The sequence below is a fragment of the Apaloderma vittatum genome, unplaced genomic scaffold (assembly GCF_000703405.1).
Source record: "Apaloderma vittatum isolate BGI_N311 unplaced genomic scaffold, ASM70340v1 scaffold36452, whole genome shotgun sequence".
NCBI lineage: Eukaryota > Metazoa > Chordata > Aves > Trogoniformes > Trogonidae > Apaloderma > Apaloderma vittatum.
The window spans coordinates 82,609-105,232 of NW_009702808.1; the positions used below are offsets into that span (position 1 = coordinate 82,609).

Genomic DNA, 22,624 nt, shown 5'->3' on the forward strand with positions numbered 1-22,624 from the left:
CTTCAGAGCGTGGGTCTCTAGGTGTTAGATAAAACTTCAGTCCTAGTCATCGTTGTTCTGGTGAGATTCATTCAGTGATGCTTCTGGCTGGATGTAGGAAAACGGGCAAGTGTTGTACCTAGACGATTGCTGTTCAAGAAATTGTCTAAACAGATCCTGGGCTTTGTTTTTAGGCCTCTTAAAAATAGTCTAGTTCATGCTTAGAGTTAACTTAGGGAAGTATTTCCCTGAATAGGACTGAACCTGGGCCTCCACACTTCTGTCTGTACTATAAATAATTTATATCAGCCAGACTGTTGTTTCTGTCCCAGTTAATCTTTCCATTATTTAATCTGTATTCAAATTGTCTTTTGATTTCTGCTAAATGTCCTGGGTTGGTATCACACAACTTTCACAGAAGAGACCTGTGTAGTTCTTCAAAACATCTAGGCTCTTCTTTTTAAATCCTTCCTCATCTTTCCATATATGTAAACATACCTGCTAAAAGAAGCCCATGTAAATATAAGAGGAGAAAGTAAATTACCTATACATATTTAGTTTAGTTGCTACTGATCAAGCAACCTGATGGCTGTAGCAGGAGTAGCTGCGACCAGATGTTAAAACCCTCAAGTGTTGAGAAGTACAGCGTGGGGTGAGCTCTGGGGGCGCTTCCGAGGAAGGCTATAGGAAACTCTTTCAGTCTTAACTCTTTGAGTCTTAAACCTCCTTTCTGGGAAGGATTGGGAGCTTCGTTGACTATGAGGTACTTGGTCACTACAGGTCACACAAGCCTTTGCAGTTCCTCATCAGTGTTCGTACCCGTGTCCTGCTGTTGCGGCTCCCTCGGAGCCAGGCGTGCATCAGTCACATCTCTGAGGGACCTTTAGAAACCTCAGGGTGCCTTCCTGAAGATCCTGGTTATCCCGTCAGTTTTCTGCCATTGGATAGAAAAGACATGTTGGGTATGGCTCCAGAGAGGTTTGGGGCTAATTCATTATTGAATTTAGCCGATTTAACTCCATTACATTTAATTGTATTTTAGAAGCCCATGGCTGAGGATCTTCCTTAAGGGTTGGAAATTATTACAATAACCCTGTAGGGCTGAAAACTGTGTTGTTGCAGGAATTAACCTTTGTTTGTGCCATGCTGTCAGAAAACTGGACGATCATGAACAAAGACTGCTGGATACTTAGTCAGCTGAATTCCTTTTGTGTGAACGATCCTGCTCTTACTAAAGAGTTCCTCAGTATAATCTGTGAAGGAATTTAAGTCGCTGCATCTCTGTTAGATGATTTACTGAAAGAGCTACTACAGCAAAACTCACTCAGGTTTTATTGAGGAAATCCTAAGAAATATTGTAACCTTGGTCTTTTAACTTGGAGGTTAAACTATCTCAGGTAATTCAGAAATTCTTTTCCAAGAAAGAGGCTAGTTTGGAAGATTATTTAATAAGTATTACATGTTTGAGGACAAACCCTGTTAAAAAAATAAAAACAAAGAGAAGAGTTAGGTGAGATGTTCTACAAAGTGTTCTTAGTTCATTTAAAAACAGTAATAAAAATCAAGTCCAAGAGAATTCTGCCAAGTTATGGACTTGAAAGCAGTGGAAGAAGATCACTTCTGTATATGAGGAAGGTGTTTGACCCTACAGTAGACATGCTGAAGAAGTCCCTTTCAGGTTTTCCTAAATTCTTGGCACCTAAAAGGATAATAATATTTTACCAGATGGAAAGCATGTTTAGGTGCAGTCTCAATATTTTTATCTTCAGGTAAAAGGTCTTCTGTCAGTTCACAGGCAGGGGTAGCCTGCTTATTTCTCAGGGAATCAAAAGTGAGCAAGTGATTCTGAATATGTCAAGTATATTGTCCTGTGCAGTCAAACCTGTGGACCTAGTTCATTTTCACCTAGAGAGAATAGGTCCAAAGTATTACAGATCTTAAATTTGCAGTTAATGAACAAATTGATTTTGTATAGTCAACTAGTGTCAATGAAGCATAAATCCAGGTCTTAAAGCTTACCAATCTACTTCCAAATTATGTAATAGCACATAAGATTGCAAGATGTTTTATTCTTGTTAAATTCAGCGGGGCCAGGGGTTATTCTTAAAAGACTTTTTTTCCTTTTGACTCCATACCATGAAGTACAGCCATGTTCTCTCACAGCAGCACAGCGTGTAGGTCACAATGTTAGTCAGGCTTGCACAACATAGCTCTTGTGATGGGAAGGGTTTCAGGGCTGGGGAGATGCAAGAACAGCCTCCAGACTACCCAGAACTTCAGAGGAAAAAACCTAGCCTACACCTGCAGTGGTCTCTTGGCTACCCAGTTTCCCTGCTTCCCCAAGATCTCCGCTGTCGGGGGCTCCTCACGATACTTCAGCCTCCTGAAGAGAAAGGAATTAATTTCATCGTCAGGATATAAATTCATAGTCCTTTTTGTGCTACTGACTGCAATACCTGTTGTTCTTGCTGCTCTTTGGACAGCTGATCAAGGCCAGACTGATTCTTCCCTACCATTAAAAATGGTACATGCTTTCATATGTGTTTATAGTGCTTTAAAAATAATAGCTCCAAACCAATTTGGGTTTGTAGCCTGCGTGCAGATGCATGTTAATGGCAAAAACCAGGAATCACATCAAGAGCATAACTGCCTTCAGGCTTCTAATTAAATAGCCTTAAAGTAGCCATCTGCAGATACTTTAAAAAGAAATTGCACAAAAATATTAACTCCTTAGTTGTCGTTGAAACTGGAAATCTCAAATTATATACACATTCAAATGCTGCAGTGGTGATTGTTTTATGAGGCGGGAGTCTGGTTCCTGGAGTTACGTGTTCTTTCCCTTTTTTCATTTTTGAGACTTCTTTCCTCCTTTAAAGTCCCAATGGGATCTTAAAAATTCTAATTGGTGCTAACTCAAAAACGTGCATGTCCGAGTCTGTTGTAAGATGCATTTCTTCTCTGGCCAGCTGGTGTGGTTGCTTTTTTTAAAAATACATCTCTATTAATAAAAACTGCACAAGGGAAGAGTATAGAGGGGCAAACGAGAAAATAATATGATATTCTCTGTATGAGTCCATTGGTGACCTTGTGCAGTCCCGCCTGTGCTTTGGGCTTTCTGTCCTGAAAAAGGCAGCCCTAAGGGGAAGATGCAGATAAAAAGAAAAGCAACAAGGAGACCTTCAGTACATAGCATCCGTGATATGAAGGGATTTAAAATGGATTAGGAATCTTCAGCTTGAAAAAACGGTGACTGAAGGAGAGTGATAATATATGCGAGTTACAAAGAGGTTGGTTATCATGGGGGTATGGGGGCAACCAAGGAATTGACTGATTCAGCTGCGAGTCTGAAACGACTGCAGAGAGTTCTGTTTCTAAACGCAAGAGAGCCTTTTGTTGCAGACCGTGTGTGTCAGTGGGTTCAGGAGCAGTTAACCAAGGTAACAATAGAGCAGTCATGGTGACGAGGAGAAGTAATGGTCTGGCTGCACATTCCATCTCCGGAATTTCCATCTCTGCCAGGTCCCAGAAGGTGCGAAGGTTCACCTGGGGAAGAAACCACTGGGTATCCACCTCCTCCTCCTCCTCTTCTTCTCCCTAAAGCTGCGCCACAGTTGCAGCTGGAGCTGGAGCAGACGATCAGGCGGAGCCTGGCCCTGACTCACGCTCGTTATTTTGATGTTCTGTGTGCAGTGCAGTCCTTAACAGCTAACTGTAAAGATCGTTTTAATTGAAAATATGATTAACCAGAAAAAGCAAATGGGTGTGAGTCCTTTTCGCTTTCTTGTGGGCTTTTTAAATAGTCTTAAATTCCTCCAGAAGTCAGCTTAGACTTTGTTTACTTCTCTTTTCAGCCTTGCCTTAGGATATAATGTCAATGGGAAAGTAGAGCCCATTTATTATGAATGTAGGAGAATTGCAGTAGGTAATTAGAGAAAAACTTTTTTTTTTTTTGGCTGGAGGATTTAGATGAAAGAAAAAGTGATTTAACACAATTTCATATGATTTGTGCGAAGTTACCTGAAGTCTGACTGAAATTTTCAGTTAATTGTATTTTGTTTCTAAAAATAAAAATAAAGGAAAAGTAATTTTGCATGTTTCAGTAGCAGAAAGAGTAGCTTCAGGTAATTTTTTTTAATAGCATAATCAAAAACACAATTATGTTATATGTAAATCCTAATGCTGGGGTGATGGTAGCAACCTTGAGAATCAATGTATATGTATGGGTTTATTACTGAATGTATATTTAAATGCAAAAATTGCTTGAAATGGATTCTTTTCTGGGAAAGGTTTTGTAGCCACGTTTTCACTCAGGTAGTTTTTTTATGAAAGACCTGTACCATGTTAAAGAAATGTCATTGTTTTAACAAAAGACGAAAAAAATCCTCAGGGATAGGGAATGTTCAGTTCCTGAACTTACCTTAAACTAAGCTGTCCAGAGGAATATTTTTTTCTGAACAAATCTTCATTGCAACTTTTATTTTTAATCTTCTTGACCACATCCTATCCCCCCAAAAAACAGTTAGGAAAGTGTTAAAGAAGCTTTACCAGATCAAAGTTTATGCATTGTATTACCTGGCCATGCATTCTTCAAACTGTACATGATTGGTGGAATAATATAATTAAGTTTATAGTGGATGATGAAATTCATGAAAGTGTTTCTTCAGTAGGCTGGTCATTGGCTGCGGATGGTCTCTGATGATTCTGCTGTGGTTACTGTGTTTATAATCATTGTGTTTATTTTCTTTCCTTTAGTGCATGGTTCTTCTCTCTCTTTGGTGTCCAGTACGTCATCTATTTATTCAACAGTGAGTATAATGAAATGAATAATTTGAGTTTACTAATCAAGATTATCAGATTGACTGGTCTTATCATGCTTATTATTTTTGCTGTTCAAGGAGAAGAAGAAAAACCCACTTTTGATTATGCTCTGGATACTCTACATAATGGTGTCTGTGGATATTTACCAGTATCCTCATTTTAAGCACAGATATTAATGGCCTAAAAGCAGTAATTTATTTTTGAGTCAGTATTTTACAACTACACTAAAAAAATTGTGCTACAAAGGTCCTCAGTAGGTCTGAGGACATTTGAATTTCATTACCTGAAGCACCCCAAAATTTGCTGAATAAAGTTAAAGTTATTCCAGCCTTGTATTAATGATTTGCTTCTAAAGAAGTGTGAGTTAGTTTTGAATGCCCAGATTTTAATGATTCTAAAGAAGCCATTTGTTCACTATGTCAGCAATACATATTTATTTAGGTTATCTGATCCTAAAATAAGGCTTACCTGAGTTGTTTGGGGATTTTGTCGGTTTATTTTAATGTGTGTGGCGTTTGCTTGTTTTCTTCTAATGGTCTCATGAAGGATTTTCCATTTAAACATATACTATGGAAAACCTTGTAAGAGAAGACTGTACCTGTGCTGGAATGGGGAGGTGACCCTGCCCTGCCTCGTGTCCCTGTTACCTGCAGCTGCCCCGGGGCACTGCAGGCTCCAGCCCACACAGAAATACTTGGCACAGATGGTTCAATCCCAGTGGCTTTGCTGCAGTTAATATCCCAGCTAGCCAAATTAAAGGTGGATCAGGTATTCCTGGCATGCTATGATCACAGTTTTGGGGCTTTCTTAAAGCACAACCCTTGTAAACAAACAGTCGATAATCATTTCTTCAGTAAGCTGTGTTAATTGAACAGGATCTTTGATTTCAAATTGCTGTGCAAGTATGATGCAGCTTCACACGTACCACACATCCACGGCTGGAAGAAGCACATGTGATACGAGAGTATGTGGAAGAACTTGCTCTTGGAAGATTGCGTGCAATTGTCTGTGAAGTCTGTCAAGTCAGCATAGTGCTATTTAGTATTATTTCACTACATGCTTTGCTGTTAGGAGGTGTAACATGGCCTTAAGACCTCAATAATAAATTTTATAATACAGCCTTTCATTACTGACCTTGGCCTCAAGCAAGGTCCGTATGAAGCCAAAACAGATAACGTGTTGGAGAACAGACCTTTTCCTCTGGGCTGTTGTTTATAACCCCAAGAGCCACAACGAGAGAACTCAGCAGCTGCTGCCCGAGCTTCTGGTTTATGCGCTTGCTGCCCGAGCGCGAGTGGCTCTTAATAGTGTGGTTTGATGGGTATAATTTTCATGGTGAGCATGTTTACATAGGGATGGTGGAGTGTGTAACTTCCTGCCATGTGCTTCTCTTTGGTCAATAAGTTTGGCTAGAAACAAGCCATAGGAGCCACAGTTTTATCATGCAGACCACAACGAATGGTCAGTACATCCATTTTGCAGCCCCAGATAACCGCTTGGGCATCTTCACGTTTTCGTCACCACAGTCACTGGGCAGCACCAAAGCAGGAGGGATTTTTTTCTTTTTTTCCCCCCACATCACTTTAGAATGCAAAAACACGATCTCCATCCACTGGAGAGTTGAGCATGGGAGGAAGGGAGTTGCCGAGGACCAGCTGTGTTCGCTGACGAGTTCTGGTTCTTCAGAGCCTCGTGCGATCCCTTGTGCGCAGAGCCAGGACTTCACCGTCCTCAGCTCAGGCTCAGGGGTGCACTGCTGGAGCCCAAATTCCTTCCTGCAGGAAGAAGTACTGTACAAGCAGCCTGCTTTCTTCTTCCTCAAGAGTAAACGAATTAGGAGCTTATTTTAGATTGAATGTGGATGTGGGAATACAAAATAAGGAATTAGAGTTATTGAAACAGCGACAAAAAAAATCAAGAAAAACCTGTAGTTTTTTAAAGTTGCAAGGCTGGTTATGTTGTAATAACCTCATGTATTTTCCTCTGGTTTTTTTTATAGCCTGAAGAGAAGTGCCAATCAGAGGTAAGAGCACACAATGTTTGACAGGCATAAATGTTCTGTCAAGACACCATGCATTTCGTGTCTTGCTATTTTATTTCTCCGTATTATGGTGTGCAGTAAAGCGCTTTCTTAAAATCTATAGATTCGCAAGCTACGAAGAGAGTTGGATGCATCCCAAGAAAAAGTGTCGGCTCTGACAACTCAGTTGACTGCCAATGTGAGTACGACTCAGAGAACAAACACTAACACGGAATGCTTTTAGTGCACCAGTTACCACCTCAGTTTTTGTGTGTGACAGAAGGATTTCATGTGTAGAACATTCAGCTCACATTACCTATGTGTTTAAAAAAAAAACCCACATGCATGCGGGACCCTTCCAAAAATAACATCTTCTGTCCTCGTGAATTGTCTTATGCCTTTCTTTAAATACTCTTGTAATATTTATTTGGCTTTATATACCTTTAAAGCAATTTCAGATCTTGAGAAAATCACTGAAGATGGCGTCTATTTTTACAAACAGTGCCTTGCTGTGACGTTTGGGTGGGATGAGATAGAGGTGAAGGTTATAATGGGTAGGAATAAGGTTAAAATGGGTAGGAATGGGTAGGAATAGAAGCGTGGATTGAAATGCATTGTATTTTGCTGTTGCATAAAGATGTGGGCTAATGGCATGGTAGGTAATAGTGACATAAAGGGCTCTAAGAACTTATTTGAACTTATGCGTAAATAGGGGACATACCTGATTTTTAGCCAGTATAGATAGTGCTTCTGGTTGTTTCCTCTGAGGAATGTGATGACTGTGTAACGTAAGACACTTGGAAAAAAAAGACTTGGAGGGCCAGGAGGTGTTGAGGCAACACTATATGTGACCCTGCGCAAGTTTATTTGTGTGTTCTGTGCTGTAGTCACCGATAGCAGAAATCTGCAAAACAGAAGCTTGCTAGAAAAATAAGCAATTCTAGAGTAAATAAGCTACAGACGAATAGTCATCAGATGTAATCATACCAACATCCTGGTTTGTGGGAGTGAATAAACATCAGAACGAGGGCTGCTAAAGAGGACATTCCTGTCCATCAGCTCTCTGAATAGGTGGAATATGAAACTTGGCAGAGCAAAGAACAGCTCGTGTCTGAGCGGCAGCACCTCGCTTGAGGGTTTGTAGGGGAAATTTTCTGCAGCGTCCACTGCAGGCACGGCAGTGCTTCACCCAGCCTGCGAAACAGGAAAGGAAAACCAGGCACAGAGTTAATACAGAAGTCAAATCAAAGAGCTTTGACTGCGTGTAACTACTCGGTCACCTTCCCAAGAGGAAAAGAAAAAATAAATCTAAATCATCCAAAAACTGAGTCTTATCTTGGCCTTTCAAATACAGAGGGGACTGGATACTTGAGTTGGTTTTCATCCAGAAGCATCTTTTGCATGTGAGAAAGCAGGACCAGATTCTCTTGGGTGCGTTTTGTGACTGGTTACTGCCATGGCCTTTGCAGAGAGTAGTTTTCAACAGCTGCTGCAGCTGTTGTTTGGTTTGGGGTCATTTGGTGGTTCTCCCCCCAAAGGAAAAAAACACAAAATTTTGCATTATTTGTTCTTTTTATAATATTCCATTTTTCTTCATTCACTTCATTAAAATTTTATAGTTTTTTGTTAGTGCTATTAAAACTTATTGGCCTTGGACATACCCCTTATTCGTCCATAAATCAGCATCTGTCTGCTGCGGAGATATTGCTGGAACTATTCTAGTTATGTATTTCCGTCTACAGCTACCTCTTTTCAGAGAACATCCTCTTTTTCCATGTAAAAGGCCAGGCCTGTTTTCAAAAATGTTAAGGCATAAATGCTGTTTATTAGGACACTGCTTTATGGACATTTCCTTTACAGAAGATTTTCTATTTGTTTTAATTAATCTATTAAATTTATTAATTTTTTTTCCCAAATTTTCCTGTATAGACACTGCAATTTCGATGCTTCCTAAGCCATCAGGGGCAAGGATTTGAGCAGATTGCACTCCCAGCTAGGAAATGGAGACAACTCTTTTCTATAGCTCACCGAGTAATTTCCAGATAGGAATAATTTCAGGGTTACTGATCTGGTTTTCAAAAAGCAACTGTTCCCTAAAGTTCAGTTTGAAGCATTAATGATTTGTATCCCATTATTAATCCATGTGGTCCTGCCTGCCCATTTGTTTTTGCTTTTGCAAAGTATTGCTGAGGATTCCAGAATATCAGTTTTGCTGTTCCCTGTTCATCCCCCGTAACAGAAGCTTTGCAGTCTGTGTTTTTAAAGTAAATATTTAGCTTTTCATACATGTGTAGCATGAGAGTTTAAATTACTTTTTGCTGTTTTCTCACAGTCTCAGCTCTGCTTATTTTCATAGTGACTGATGAGAATGAGAGATGCACATCCTGGCGTTATTGTACTGCTCATGTTTGTTTTCACTGCGAATGTGAGAACAGTTATTTAGGATAAGTCAGCTGTGTGCTGCTGCTGAGTAAGTCTGGAATAGCTCTGTGAAAGGTTTTGCTATTCTGTATGTATTTAGGTGAGGGAACGTCCTTTTCCGCTTGGATTTTATTGTTTTACTTGTCGTCGTGTGTATGGAACATGGCTGGGTAGCCAGAGACATCCTGCCATGCCTCTTTGGTATTAGGAATACTTTCAGGTAACAGGGTGTGTTCGCTCAAGCATCCTTTAAAAGCCTCAGTTCCTTAATCTCCATGAGATGTTTCACCAAAAAATTGAATCTAACATGTCCTTCTATTTCAACAAAGCGGCAAAAAGTGTTTTCCATTTATCATAAAATCTAAGCAGCTCTAAACAATTGAGAAAAGCACGTAAAACAGGATTAGCCTGAGATGTGGCTCCTCAGAGGACCTTAACTCCTCAGGACCCAGGAGGTGGTTTTGTTCTCAAGGTATTCTGGATGCAGGATTGCACAGTGTACAGAATAAGCAAGAATTGCAAACTGGAGAAAAATCCTGGCTTGCTGCTTTATTAGAGTATGTGTGAGGTAACTGCCCTGGCTGTTTGAGATCAGGGTATCTAAGCAGCTGAATAGGGGCCGCCTTCAGGAAATCTGCTGCTGTGCCAGGTCACCGTGTTGCTCCTACGTCTGCATATTGTGAAGCGTTTGGAAACAGCTGCTGCCGAGCAGGGCACAGTTCATCACCTAAAACTGCATAATTTCATAGTGTGCTGCTGGTAATAGTTGTACAGGAAAGGGCCGTCATCTTGTAGAATTTTGAAATTGGTTTCTTACCTTTGGCATTTCTAATTTTCCACAATAGAGTGGTTTCTGCTAATTTGTTTGCGAGCATTTTCACAGCATATGCTTTATTCATTTGGCCTTTTCCAGTCAGTGTTGTTTTCTCCGTATCATTTGCACAAGTGATTCAGTGCACTACGTGGTTCATTTAAAAACCTGCAGAAATATTTTTCTATAGGGCAAGAGAGCAAACTATCTCTGTGTGGTTTAACTTTCAGGCTCACCTGGTGGCAGCATTTGAGCAGAGCCTGGGGAACATGACGATCAGACTGCAGAGTTTGACGATGACAGCAGAACAAAAGGCAAGCTTGAGAAATATTTGGGGAAGTCTTTTCTAGCACTGTTGCTCATGCTTCTTCTGTAGGCTTGGGGGAGAAAAAATAAATCATATATGCCATTTACCTTAGTTTCCTCAATTGTGGTGATGGAGTAAAAGGTAATGAAAATGGTATAAAATACTAATTTTTCATGCAGGGATGTTGTAGCATCTGATCAGATTATACCTACAAATTGTTACTTTGGACACAAGTCTTTGGTATTGCATACTTGTGCAATAGGTTTCTTCTCAATGCATCTACACATGTACGTGTTCAAGAGAGACACCAAGAAAAAACATTGCAAAATGGGTAACATTGTGTTGGTTTTTTTGGTGATATACTTGAATATACATTCTTTCTGTATTGCAGAGCATGTACTTTTTGTGTGTGTATAACAATAGCAAAGGTAGCTTGCAGCCTGTTGAGGCTCTGCCTCCCCAGGTATACCAAACCTCATTTTCATTGCCTTGTATATACATATTCCATAAACACTACCAATGCCTAGACTGAAAGGTGGTTTCTTTGCAGCAGTTAGATACCATCTGCATTTTCTAATGTATCACTTTGATTCTTTTTCTTGTTCAAGGACTCAGAACTGAACGAGCTAAGGAAGACGATTGAACTACTGAAGAAGCAAAACGCTGCTGCCCAGGCTGCCATCAATGGAGTCATCAACACACCTGAGCTCAACTGCAAAGGTGAGAAGCAGGCACCACGCATAGCGACTGTGTGATGCTCATGGGGCTTTAGTCCTCTTGGTGATAGCTGATGTAACCATCAGAGATGAGCTTGGCTTTGTGATCGTCATCTAGTGACTCGCTTTGGTATCCTGTGGGGATGTGAAGCGGGTACCTGTGTGCACAGCACAGTCAGTTCTGCAGACGTCAGTGGATGTGTTAGACACACAAGAAGCTGTTTTAAGAAAGCTTTTCCACCCTCACTGTGAGCTCATTGGATTTACTATAAGCATTTCACAATTCCCCCATCTAGATTTGGTGATGTGAAGCAGCAGGAGCAGAGTTCCTCGCTCCAGAGCCATCAGGCTCTTAGTGGTGTTTTCAGTGATTTCCAACGTGATGCCTGAACGCAGTCCTGTCTTTTCACACTCGTTCATGCTTATCGCAGTAATTTACACTGGGATAAATTATGTGTAAATGAGGTGTTGAGGGATGTGGTTTAGTGGTGGACCTGGCGTTGCTAAGTTAAAGGCTGGACTCAATGATCTACAAGCCCTTTTCCAACCTAAGTGATTCCATGATTCTAAATTTGAAGGGTCTGTGTCTGAGATTTTAATCTCCTCACGAAAAGCAAGGATTAGCAGCACTGCTTTGAAATGTGCAGTGCATCCAGTGGAGTAAGTGACTGTCAGAGTGCTTATTTCCCTAAATGCTTCTTCCAAACTGCATGATTAATACCAAACACCCTGGAGGTGTTTAAAAAAAAAGTAGATCTAGCACTTGAGGCTATGGTGCAGTGGTTAGGTATGCTGGGATGAAGGTTGGACTAGATGATCTTCAGAGGTCCCTTCCAACCCCGAACATTCTGTGATTCTGTGAAATATCAAATTCCTTACATAATTTTGACACCACCTCCATTCTTGTCCAGGACCTGGAGCTGCTCAGCCCACAGACCTGCGGATCCGCAGGCAGCACTCTTCGGATAGCGTCTCCAGTATTAACAGTGCTACCAGTCACTCCAGTGTGGGAAGCAACATCGAGAGTGATTCTAAGAAAAAGAAAAGGAAGAACTGGGTGAGTGTATTTTAACAGATTGCGGGAGGCTTAGATAAGATTGTCAGAACGTGCACAGTGAAATCTAGCTGTTCAGCTCCTCCTTCCTTCCCCTCGTGCAACAGGTCTATGCACCGTTTAAGTCCTGTGTGAATTATCTCGAAGGATGAATTGAGTCATAAGTGATGTATGTGCTTGTGTTGACCCTGCCTAGGATTGAATTTTAGCTTAACAGCCAAAAGGCCAGTCCTAAATTAGGAGTAGCTGTAAAAGATCAGTTCTGGCTAAAAGTAATACGGTGTCCAATCCCTAAGGGAACACTCAATGTCTGTCATTAAAAGTAAAACAAATCCACAGTGAGAGATCATTCTTTCTTCTTTTTTTTTTTTTTTAAATTCTATTTGGCACATAGGGCTTTCTTTCAAGTGAATGTGTTAAACGCTTTAAGAGCTCTGTTTTGACCATTGTTGTGGAGTTCTACAACAAAAAACCACCAATCTTTAGAAATTTTTCTTGATGGACATTTAGTTTGAGAGATTTCGGGATACTTACATTTCATTTCCCATTTTTCCTTCTTTGCTCATCATGTACTGTGTACAAGGTACCCTGTACTGGAGGAAAGGTACATTATATTAAACTCCCATTTTGAATTAGACCATAACTGTCTTAGTGACCTAGTCTGATTGTAGTTTGGACTAAAGTCCCTAGATCCTTTATTGTAGCCAGTAAAGCAATCCACCCCAAAAATACATCTCTCTGGATCTTTTGGGTGTGCAGAAAAGTCTGTATAGCTACAAAATGTGGTTTGAGCTGGTAAAAGCTTGATTTGTATTTGCACAATATCCTCTCCAAAATGTTTATGAAACTACTGAACTGTTAAGAAACAGCTTCATGAACAGGTTCTTGGTTTTATGTCTCTCTTTTCCCAGTGGTTTCATTCTGATATCTTGCCAGCTCCTTCATAACAGCAATATTTCCACTCTGCCCCATTGGTTGAATAGAAACAATATCGTCTCCAAATCCTTCTTTTGCTAGGTTATACAATAGTTACAGACAAAGTAAATTGCTCTCACTTGTAAATTGCCTGCTACTCTTAATTTTTGACAGAAACCATTAGAAATCATTAAGCCTTAGCTGAGATAAAGTTTCCAAATTTCTGCTTTAGCTTCTATCGTTTGTTATTGTAACCTAGTAGATATTATCCTACACTTCTCATTCATCAGGTGACTACTTTTAAAGAAAGCTAGGGAAACATCTCCATATTATAAAGAGACTTAAATATGATTTTCATGAAGTAGAAGAAACAGGACAGTATTTTTATGTTGTTAACTAAAAACTAGTACATCTTTGCTGTAAAATTAAGTTTGAAAATGAAATCAACCATTTTCTGAGAAAGTATGGAAGTCAAGTCTGATTCACACATTGTTTACTCCACAAATACTGAGGAAGTTCTCAGCCAAGATCTTTATGTATAGAAACGATGCAGCCGTCCATTCAGAGCTGAAACACCAGCATTTCATCATTTCTCACTATAGGGATCTTTGTCCAATTTAAAAGATAACTTTCAGCTCCTATTAAGCCAACTTGTTCACAGCATGTAATTTGTGATAATAGCATTAAACAGTACTGGTAGAGTATCCTCAGTTGGAAGGGACCCATGAGGGTCATCAAGTCCAAATCCAGACTCCACACAGGGCAACCTAAAAGTTAAACCATGTGTCTAAGAGCATCGTCTGCACGCTTCTTGACCGCTGGCTGTTGAACTGTAACTTTGGGATAACATCAGTTCAGTCACGTGAATATTCATTCTTTTTGTTGTTTGGAAAATGGCAATCATGTTAAGAAAGGTGATTTTAGTTGCAGGTAGGTAGAGAAGAGTCAGTCTTGTCACCTGGTGAAATACCTGCTCCTATGGGTAAAAACACAATATTAACTCGGCTGCTAGCCAAAAACATTCTGCCTGAGCTCAGTAGAAAATACAACTTCAATAGTTTAGGAGATTTGGCTCTGATATCTCCCTCACATAACACAAAAAAGGACAGCATGTTGTTTGAAACATCTGGTTTCGAAAATTACAGGATTCCAGTTCTAACATAACTGTTGATCTTCATTGATTATTGATCACGTTTGTCTTAGAAATCCAAAGCTTTCCTTATCACTGGCTTTATCTGTTAAAACATGTCTTTTTTCCTTCCCCTGCTTCCTTTTGCTTGCACTTCTTCCGGCAGGTCAACGAGGTAAGGAAGACCTACTTTCAACTATGACATACAAAGCTAACCCGTCCACTGGCATCACTAACCGTTGCAGCGTCATTAACCTTGGCTGAGCCACGAACACCATAGCTGCGAGTTGCTACAACACCACCGTAAAGCTTGGTGCACTGAACAGAATGTGCTATGAAATAGTTACCTTAAAAATAAGAAGCATTGCTATCCAGTCCCATTGACCTTATTAATCTCATAAAATAAAGACAAGAAAGCTTTTTTTCTTCTTTTTTACCGGTATTAAAGTATGTATGAGTATGGCTGTGTCCCTTGGAGTATTTGCATGTTAGAGAGTTTCTACTCTGTGGTTTTTGGGGTTTTTTTTGTTTCATTCTTAATGATGTGCTCCTTGCTGTGGTCTTGTTTTTTCAGTTACGCAGCTCCTTCAAGCAAGCTTTTGGTAAAAAGAAATCTCCCAAGTCAGCATCTTCTCACTCAGATATTGAAGAGATGACTGATTCTTCGTTACCTTCTTCACCAAAGCTACCACACCATAACTCCACTGTTTCAACACCATTGCTGAGAGCTTCCCATTCCAATTCTCTGTAAGTGCTTTTTAATTTTTAAATAGAAAGTGGAGTGGAAGGCATCTTTCTGCATTAGTAGAGAAAAGGAGAAATACCATCCTTTGGAGCAATCCAATATTTTCCATGCTAGCTTTACTGCTAGGCTACCTTTCAGAACCAATCAGAAGCAAATGTACCCTACACCACCATCCTGTCCCATTTGGTTCCTCTATATTAAGAATCTGCACATCTGTATAAACACTACAGGAGTCTGACAGATGTTCAGCCTTGTGCACTGCTAAAACCAGCTGTTCTCCATGAGGCTACAGCAGAAGACACAGTGGGCCCAACAGAGTTGTCCTGTAGACCAGGGCTGGGCTGTTGCCACTGGTCAGTCCTTCTCCCAGGCATCATGTAGGTTATCTCCCAGAGGGGGGCTGTGTTTTGGGTAAAACCCTTAATCCTGTCATACTGGGAAAAGAATGAGCAAAGCTCACACTTGCAACTGCTGCCCGTTTTGAATGTTCTGAAGTCAAAGGAGATGACAGGCAGAGGACAGAAAAGTTGGATTTGTATATTCAGGGAATTCAAGACATCTAAGCTGACTCCCAACCCAACACCTTTGCATTAGGGCCCAGTAAGCCAAAAATCATGGCACCGTCACAGTAGGATAATTCAGTATTTCATTGGCATGCTCTATCAGCAGAACACATTGAATATTGGTAAGCAGGGTGACCTTGAAGTGCAGAATTAATTGGATTTCCTGCTGTTAATGAAACTAGCCAGGCCAAGCCTGAGACTTTGTTTTCTCTTGTGGCTAAAGACAGCCCATATTGTACTAATCTGCCATGATGAGTTCCCAGTTAAGTTGACAAATTCAGATAAAATTAAGGATTTACTGGAAATCTACTCCTCTGGGTAGTACCAAGCTGTTATATAGGCTCATTTGTGTGACCAAACCTTACCCTTCTGCTTGTGTTTCTATGAGAAGGAGATGTAGACTTTACAGGGAGGACTTCTACTCTGCTGCTTAATTCATTTTGTGTCTGTGGGAAGGTCACAGGCAATCTTAAGGCTTCACTTTGACCACCTATGAGATAAATAATTGCCTTACCTTTGAGTCTAAACTCACATTTCACTCTCTGCTTGGAAAACTTTGTAAAACCAGTTTTATGTTCTACCAGTAGCTTTGTCACTTAAGTAGGATATATAAGTATAGGAAGCTATAAGAGGCAGTTTTGTGAAATGTCTGACTCCCAGACAGCCTTACGACCTTGTAGATGGCATGCAAAGCTTCCAGCCAGATTTCAGATCAAATGCATTTGTGTAAGTACCCACACTTGAAGTTTTGCACGTCGCTTGTTTTGTCACGAAGAGGTGAAAACAACAGCAGTGATTTCCAGCTGTGTAATAGCCATGAAATGTTAGGAGCGGAAGATAATCCCCTGTGAATTTTTTTTAAAGCTTCCAGTCTCTTGAGCCTCAGTCAGTGAGTTTCTGGTGACTACAGCAAATTGTGCTTTAGAAATCTAAGGCCAGAAAATTGTCAAAATATGATCCCGTCTGTCATCAGTCAAAATGCTATGTGCGCACGTCTCATCTTGACATGAAAGTCAAAAGGCTAAACTTGAGAAAAGAGTAAATACGAGAGCTGAGGGAAGACTAGAGCACCAGTAAAACTTGTGTATTTTGGCTTTTTGGTGGGGAACACCTCTCTCATTAACCTGATTTAGGGAGAGACATTTTAAATGAAATCTCCCTCAAAGCATGCAGCTGTGTAGTTGATCTTTATATAGATACACTTATGAATGTGCTGAAATGTTACTCACCCAGAGTCTTTTTTTTTTGTGGGAGGAGGGAAGAAGAAAGCCCCAAAATTTATTTAGGCATGAGTGCTTTAAAGTGAGGAGGAATTTATCACACTTGAGTAGGTGTAGAGTTCCAAAGCCCTCCAGAACAGTTCAGGGAACCCAGCTGTGCACACCTGGTGAGCTTTAAATCTGTCTGTAAACTCATCAATCTCTAACCAACTGCTGTTACTGCCTGCACTCCCTTAATTTGTTTAGATTTTTGGTTCAGAAGTTTTCTTTTATGGCAAGTACCAGGAAAAAGAATGAAAACTGTCCAATAGTAGGTGACTTCCAGAATTCTGTTTGGGATGCTGATTAAAGAAAACCCTCAGACATATTTGTTTCACTGGTCTCTAATGTTTCCATGACCTGTTTAATACCTGATTTATGCCATCACCAATGCAGTAAGCCAAAACTGTTGTCTACATTCTGCAGAAAAAAAGGGTTTTATTCCTACTCTGCTAGTAAATGCTGAAGAAGCACAATTGGAAAAGTACCAAACGGTCTCGTTCAGTGTCTGTTTTTCAACCTTCTCCAGTATTTCTGAATGCACTGACAGTGAAGCTGAAACCGTCATGCAGTTACGCAACGAGCTGAGAGACAAGGAGATGAAGCTGACTGATATTCGCCTAGAAGCCCTGAGCTCCGCGCATCAGCTTGACCAGCTTCGGGAGGCAATGAACAGAATGCAGGTAAGAAACACCCACCCCAGACACTCCGGTCTGTGTTGGTGTGTGAAAGATTGGCCGATCTGCCAATAAAGATCAGTCAAGATCTGAAAGAAGGTGAATTGGAAGTTTCGGAATGCTTACGAAAAGTTGTTTACCTTAGTGCCGGTGTTAAACCTTGCACCTTGGTTAAAAGTCAGCTTGAACACATGAATTCTGCTGCCCTCATCTCTACAGTTGTGACTGTTTCAACCCTAAATGTGTTTGGGGAGATCATTTTGTTGGCTGTCAGCAGCCTCTAATTCTCTCTGCCTTAATGTAGCTGCCTTTCAGTGTTTGGTGAATTCCCCCATATTTATGTATTCTAGGATACTTTGAGAAGTTTTATGGAGGGGACATTGTAATAGTTAAAATCATTAATTTATTCAAATAAAATATGATTAAAATGGAATTTCTGCTAAACTGCTACTTATTCTTAAGTTACTTAGATTGCTGTCTTCTAAATATGTTTTGACTGTGCCTTCTATCTCCTGGCTTGTCTTTCCAAGAGTGAGATTGAAAAATTGAAAGCAGAAAATGACCGACTGAAATCTGAAAACCATGGCAGCTGTAGCAGGGCTCAGTCTCAGGTTTCCATTTCATCGTCTCCAAGACACTCAGTGGGTGTCTCTCAACACAGCTTGAACCTCACGGAGTCAACCAGTCTCGGTGAGTTTCAGGAGAAAGGTGGCGGGCAGGTTTTATCCCGCACTTGGAAGAGTTGGTTTGGTTAGCCATGGAAAAATGAAAGCGTGAAAATTATTAACAGTTGAGGTGTGGAAATATGTCAGGAGCTGGCACAAAGCCTTCTTTTAAAATGTCGTCATAGGTCTGCTACGCCCTAGAATCCGAGTTGTCCAATTATGACCTCAGCTGCAAAGAGCCATGTTTAAAGCCATTTAATGGCAGACATTTGCCAGGGGATACATTGTAGAAAGGAAAATACGGAATAACTGACTAATACTTTTCAGTGACCTTCACTTTTTCAGAGTGATGCTGTTATTTGGTAGGAAAGTCAGTAAACCCCGTTCTTGCGGTTTTGCCTCAGGGCATGTGAAGCCCAGATGTGTTTGTGTTTGACCACAATAAATGTGTTGGCATAAACCAGAATAGTCTTTGTCGCTGTTAAGATCCAGCTGTGATGCTGTTGAGGTTTTCTGTTCACAGACATGCTGTTGGATGACACTGGAGATGGCTCAGCCCGGAAGGAAGGAGGCAGACACGTCAAAATAGTTGTCAACTTTCAGGATGAAATGAAGTGGAAGGAGGTGAGTTTTGCGACAGAAATCAGTTTTTCCTCAACAAACGTTTCACAGTCAGTGCAGCTATAGAAGAATAGAGAAATTAGGTGCCTTTTGTTATTTTTTTTTTAATCTGCCTTAGAAGTCAGAAGCAAAATTATCAACTAGAATGCTGTGATATACTGAACATAGCACACAAGTTGTTATATATAAATATATATAAAACTGTCTCTCTAACTATTTATACATATAACCATGTGCCATTTCTATATATATATTTAGATTTCTATGTCCACGGCAGCGTTTCTAGAAGTAAATAGGATAAAACTTGCAAATGCAGCATTTTTTATTGTTAAGTAATGGTAAAATGGACATGCCGTGAACTTTGCTGCCTAGAATTTTCCTGTCTTTTTGTGAAGCTGTAATCCTCTCAGAGATTTTGAATTGTTCATGGGTTGATTAATAAATACCTCTTAAGTAACATCAGTGTCACTTAAGTATCTCTTAGATTTGTGTCTCCAACACTGTAGAAAATGTTTAGTAGAAAAGGATTTCATAAACATTCAGAATTCACCATACAGAGTGGTAAAGATATAATAATAATTAAAAAAATATATATATAAAGTGCTAGCATTTTAATTACATTAAACAGACTTGTCTGATACAGTTAGGATTTATTGATTAACTTAAATTCACATTTCTGTGCACTTAGGATTCAAGGCCTCGCACCTTCCTCATAGGCTGCATTGGAGTCAGCGGCAAGACCAAATGGGATGTTCTGGATGGAGTTGTAAGACGCTTGTTTAAGGTTAGTGAGTACGATTTGCTGTGTGCTTGAGGTCTCCTGTGAGATTTTGATGTTCCCGAGTGATATTTAACCTGCGCTGATCATTGCTATTACAGCGCAGAACAAAGTCACGAGAGATTTCATTGCTGCCCGTTTTTTTCTCCCCAGGAATATATCATCCATGTGGATCCCGTGAGCCAGCTGGGGCTCAACTCAGACAGTGTTCTGGGCTACAGCATTGGAGAAATCAAACGCACTAATAGTGCAGAGACCCCCGAGCTGTTGCCCTGTGGCTATCTAGTTGGAGAAAACAACACTATTTCAGTTACCATCAAAGGTAATTATGCTTGACCTGTCTGTTGTACTCCTCGCTAATTACAGTTTTATCAAAGCTTGCTGTGTCAAGAAACTTAGAGGACTAGAAGCTTTTTTTTTTTCCTTTCTTTTTCTCATTCCTGCCTTTTATGTATTGGTTCTTATGTTTTTATTTTAAAAAGACAGCACTTAAAGTATGCTAAGTCTATAATTTCAGCAAATAATTTTTACATCGCTGAATAATTACACACACAGTAATTTTCTGTGTACCTGGAGTTGTCCTGGAGAAGATGTAATACCACAAGGGACGTAGTGGAGTTGTTTGAGCAGTGAAGTACCTTCCAGAAGAATAAAACCTCAGAATTTTACTATGTCTTTGTAACAGCTATAGTTGTTATTTCTTTCATGCAGGGTAAAAAAATTATTGATTTAACTTGATTGATAGGTCTCACTGAAGACTCCCTCCGTAGGCACCAGTAGGGTGGAATCCCAGAATTTATGGGACACCTTAAAATCTCGATTTTTTTCAAAATGTATGATTTTCAGAACTATCCTCAGTTTCATTGTATCGTACTGATAAGAACTGAATGGTTTCTCTTCTGTTTTCTCAGGGAACTGGTTTTTTATGAAACTATACTATGAAACTAGATTTGAGGGGAAAAAATCCTCAACCACTGCGTTTTGAATGTACATCAGTTTGCCCAAAGTTACTCTCAAGCACAAATGTGTGTACAGATGCTAGAGTAATTGAGAGCATTGCCAGGCATTCAACTTGGAAATTTGGTTGTGTGATGAAAAGTACTTTGATTTTGAATATTGATGTAAGAAGTCAGTTAGCTTGGGTAGCAAATCAGTGGACAGGAAGACGAAAAAAGCCGTGAAATACCTCCACTTACTGAGGCTTGATGTGAACCCAGGGTATATATAGTCCAGTAGTAGTCTGACTGAAACACTGCTTAAGGTCTAGCAGTATCTGTAGAGCTGCAATCTGATTTTATGTTTAACCTACATTGACCTGACTTGTACTTTAAAGGTTCATGTGCGATAGCAGTTTTCAGTGAAGCAGAAATGTATTTAATCAATTTATGGAAAATCACTTATATCTACCTTTGAGATATAAAGCTGCCTGTATAAATATTTAATATTCTAAGCAACCACTGAGGTGCAAACATTTCTCTGTGTGATCTGCCAACTTCCCTTTCTGCTGTTTGTTTTGAAGCAGGGTGTCTTTTCCCTGAGCCAATTCTGCCTAAAGTGACTGCTGACATTGCGTAAATGCTTATCATCAGTAGGAATTTTATGTTAGCAGAGATAACTATCAGCATTCGGAGAAGGAGTTTAATTACAAGTGTTTGGGAAAGCAGGGGGAGTTGATGATAGCTGGGGTTTTTTTGTGTGTGTGTCTAGGGATTCAAAAGTAAACAGGTAAATTGGGGATGAATGCGCATGAGTGCATAGTGAAATACTGTAAAAATGTGAAAAATGTGGCTGGGAAGCATTAGTGGGGAACTCTTGTGGGGCCTTGGACACAGCTGAGTGTTTGGAGAACAGAAAGGAGGATCCAGGCTAAGCCCACCGGTCACTTCTGCGCTGGTTTTACCACCCTTCTATGTGCTTCTTTCCACCACGGGGTACCTGAGCAGGGAAGGGATTTGTCTCTGAGGCAAGAAGCACCTCAGTCAGGTCAGATCTAAATCTGCCATTGCTAAGTGTTATTTTGGGGAGCTTTCTCCTACTCTTACTGAGCTTAAGTACATTCACAAAATCACATTTTTCAGTTCTTCGTTCAACTACCTTGTCGTTTCAACTGGTCTTGATTTTTTTTCAAACTCCAGTAACAGGATTGCTTTGCAGCCTTACAGCTACTTAGTTAAAAAAAAAACCCAACAACCCACAAAACAAACCTCAAACCTTTTACAGAGGCAGGTAATTTGGATAAAAATTTGGAAACCCTCTGAAAGAGGAATCTTTGCCTGTTGCAGGTATCCATGAGAACAGTTTGGACGGTCTGGTGTTTGAATCGCTGATCCCGAAGCCTATCCTGCAGCGTTATGTCTCTCTCCTGATGGAACACAGGCGGATTATCTTATCTGGGCCCAGTGGCACTGGTAAAACGTACCTTGCAAACCGTCTCTCCGAGTATATGGTCCTTAAAGAGGGCAGGGAGCTGGCCGATGGCATTATTGCAACATTCAACGTGGACCATAAATCCAGTAAGGTGAGGACACAGAAATCATCCTTGCACAAGTAATGCTGTCGGGTGTCACCAATGAGGGACTGCTCCTTTATTAAGCCATCAAAAGCTGATTTTAAACTTAGCTTTCTCTTTGTAGCCTTATGTTAATCCTGGCGGGAATCATATGTAAGATTTTCAGAACTGCAGATTCACCTGATTATGGGCCTGAAAGCAGGCTTCCAGGTGTATATTTAAACGCCTAAAGGTGTCACGATTTTAACATGATTAGGAGCCTGAGAATTGCCCAGGACCTTAATAAACACCTGCATAAAGTTCCCAGCAACTTCAGCAATCCCTGTTGCATGTGGGCATTTTTCCAAAAACTCTCAAATACAGTCTCTAGGCTCTCCAGAGGTTCTGCAGCTGCAAGTATTAGCAGTTGTAATCTGCATATGCTGGGTTTGGAGTCACTTACTGGTGGCCAGACCCATTCTTGGCATGTCTCTGCTTTTTCACGTGCAGCTAGTTTTGCAGAATATACCTCCAGTGACACTCCTTTTTTTTTTTTTTTTTTTTTAAATAAATGTATATTTGATTGCCTTAGACACATTTTCCTCTGGAGAAAAGGAATGGTTGAAGTTGTGATCATAGGGCACTGGTTGGTACAATA

The 22,624-nt window shown here is 40.2% G+C and overlaps 1 protein-coding gene across 1 annotated transcript in view; it reads left to right on the forward strand.

Moving 5' to 3' along the window:
• The window catches only part of NAV2 (neuron navigator 2), a 55,270-nt gene that overhangs the window by 25,306 nt on the left and 7,340 nt on the right, over positions 1 to 22,624 (forward strand). Inside the window, 13 exon segments of the mRNA XM_009864352.1 lie at positions 4,732 to 4,784; positions 6,797 to 6,820; positions 6,942 to 7,016; positions 10,280 to 10,363; positions 10,965 to 11,076; positions 11,984 to 12,129; positions 14,745 to 14,917; positions 17,267 to 17,420; positions 17,945 to 18,104; positions 18,603 to 18,703; positions 19,389 to 19,484; positions 19,632 to 19,800; positions 21,761 to 21,996. Of these exon segments, the coding sequence (XP_009862654.1) occupies positions 4,732 to 4,784; positions 6,797 to 6,820; positions 6,942 to 7,016; positions 10,280 to 10,363; positions 10,965 to 11,076; positions 11,984 to 12,129; positions 14,745 to 14,917; positions 17,267 to 17,420; positions 17,945 to 18,104; positions 18,603 to 18,703; positions 19,389 to 19,484; positions 19,632 to 19,800; positions 21,761 to 21,996 (1,583 nt within the window).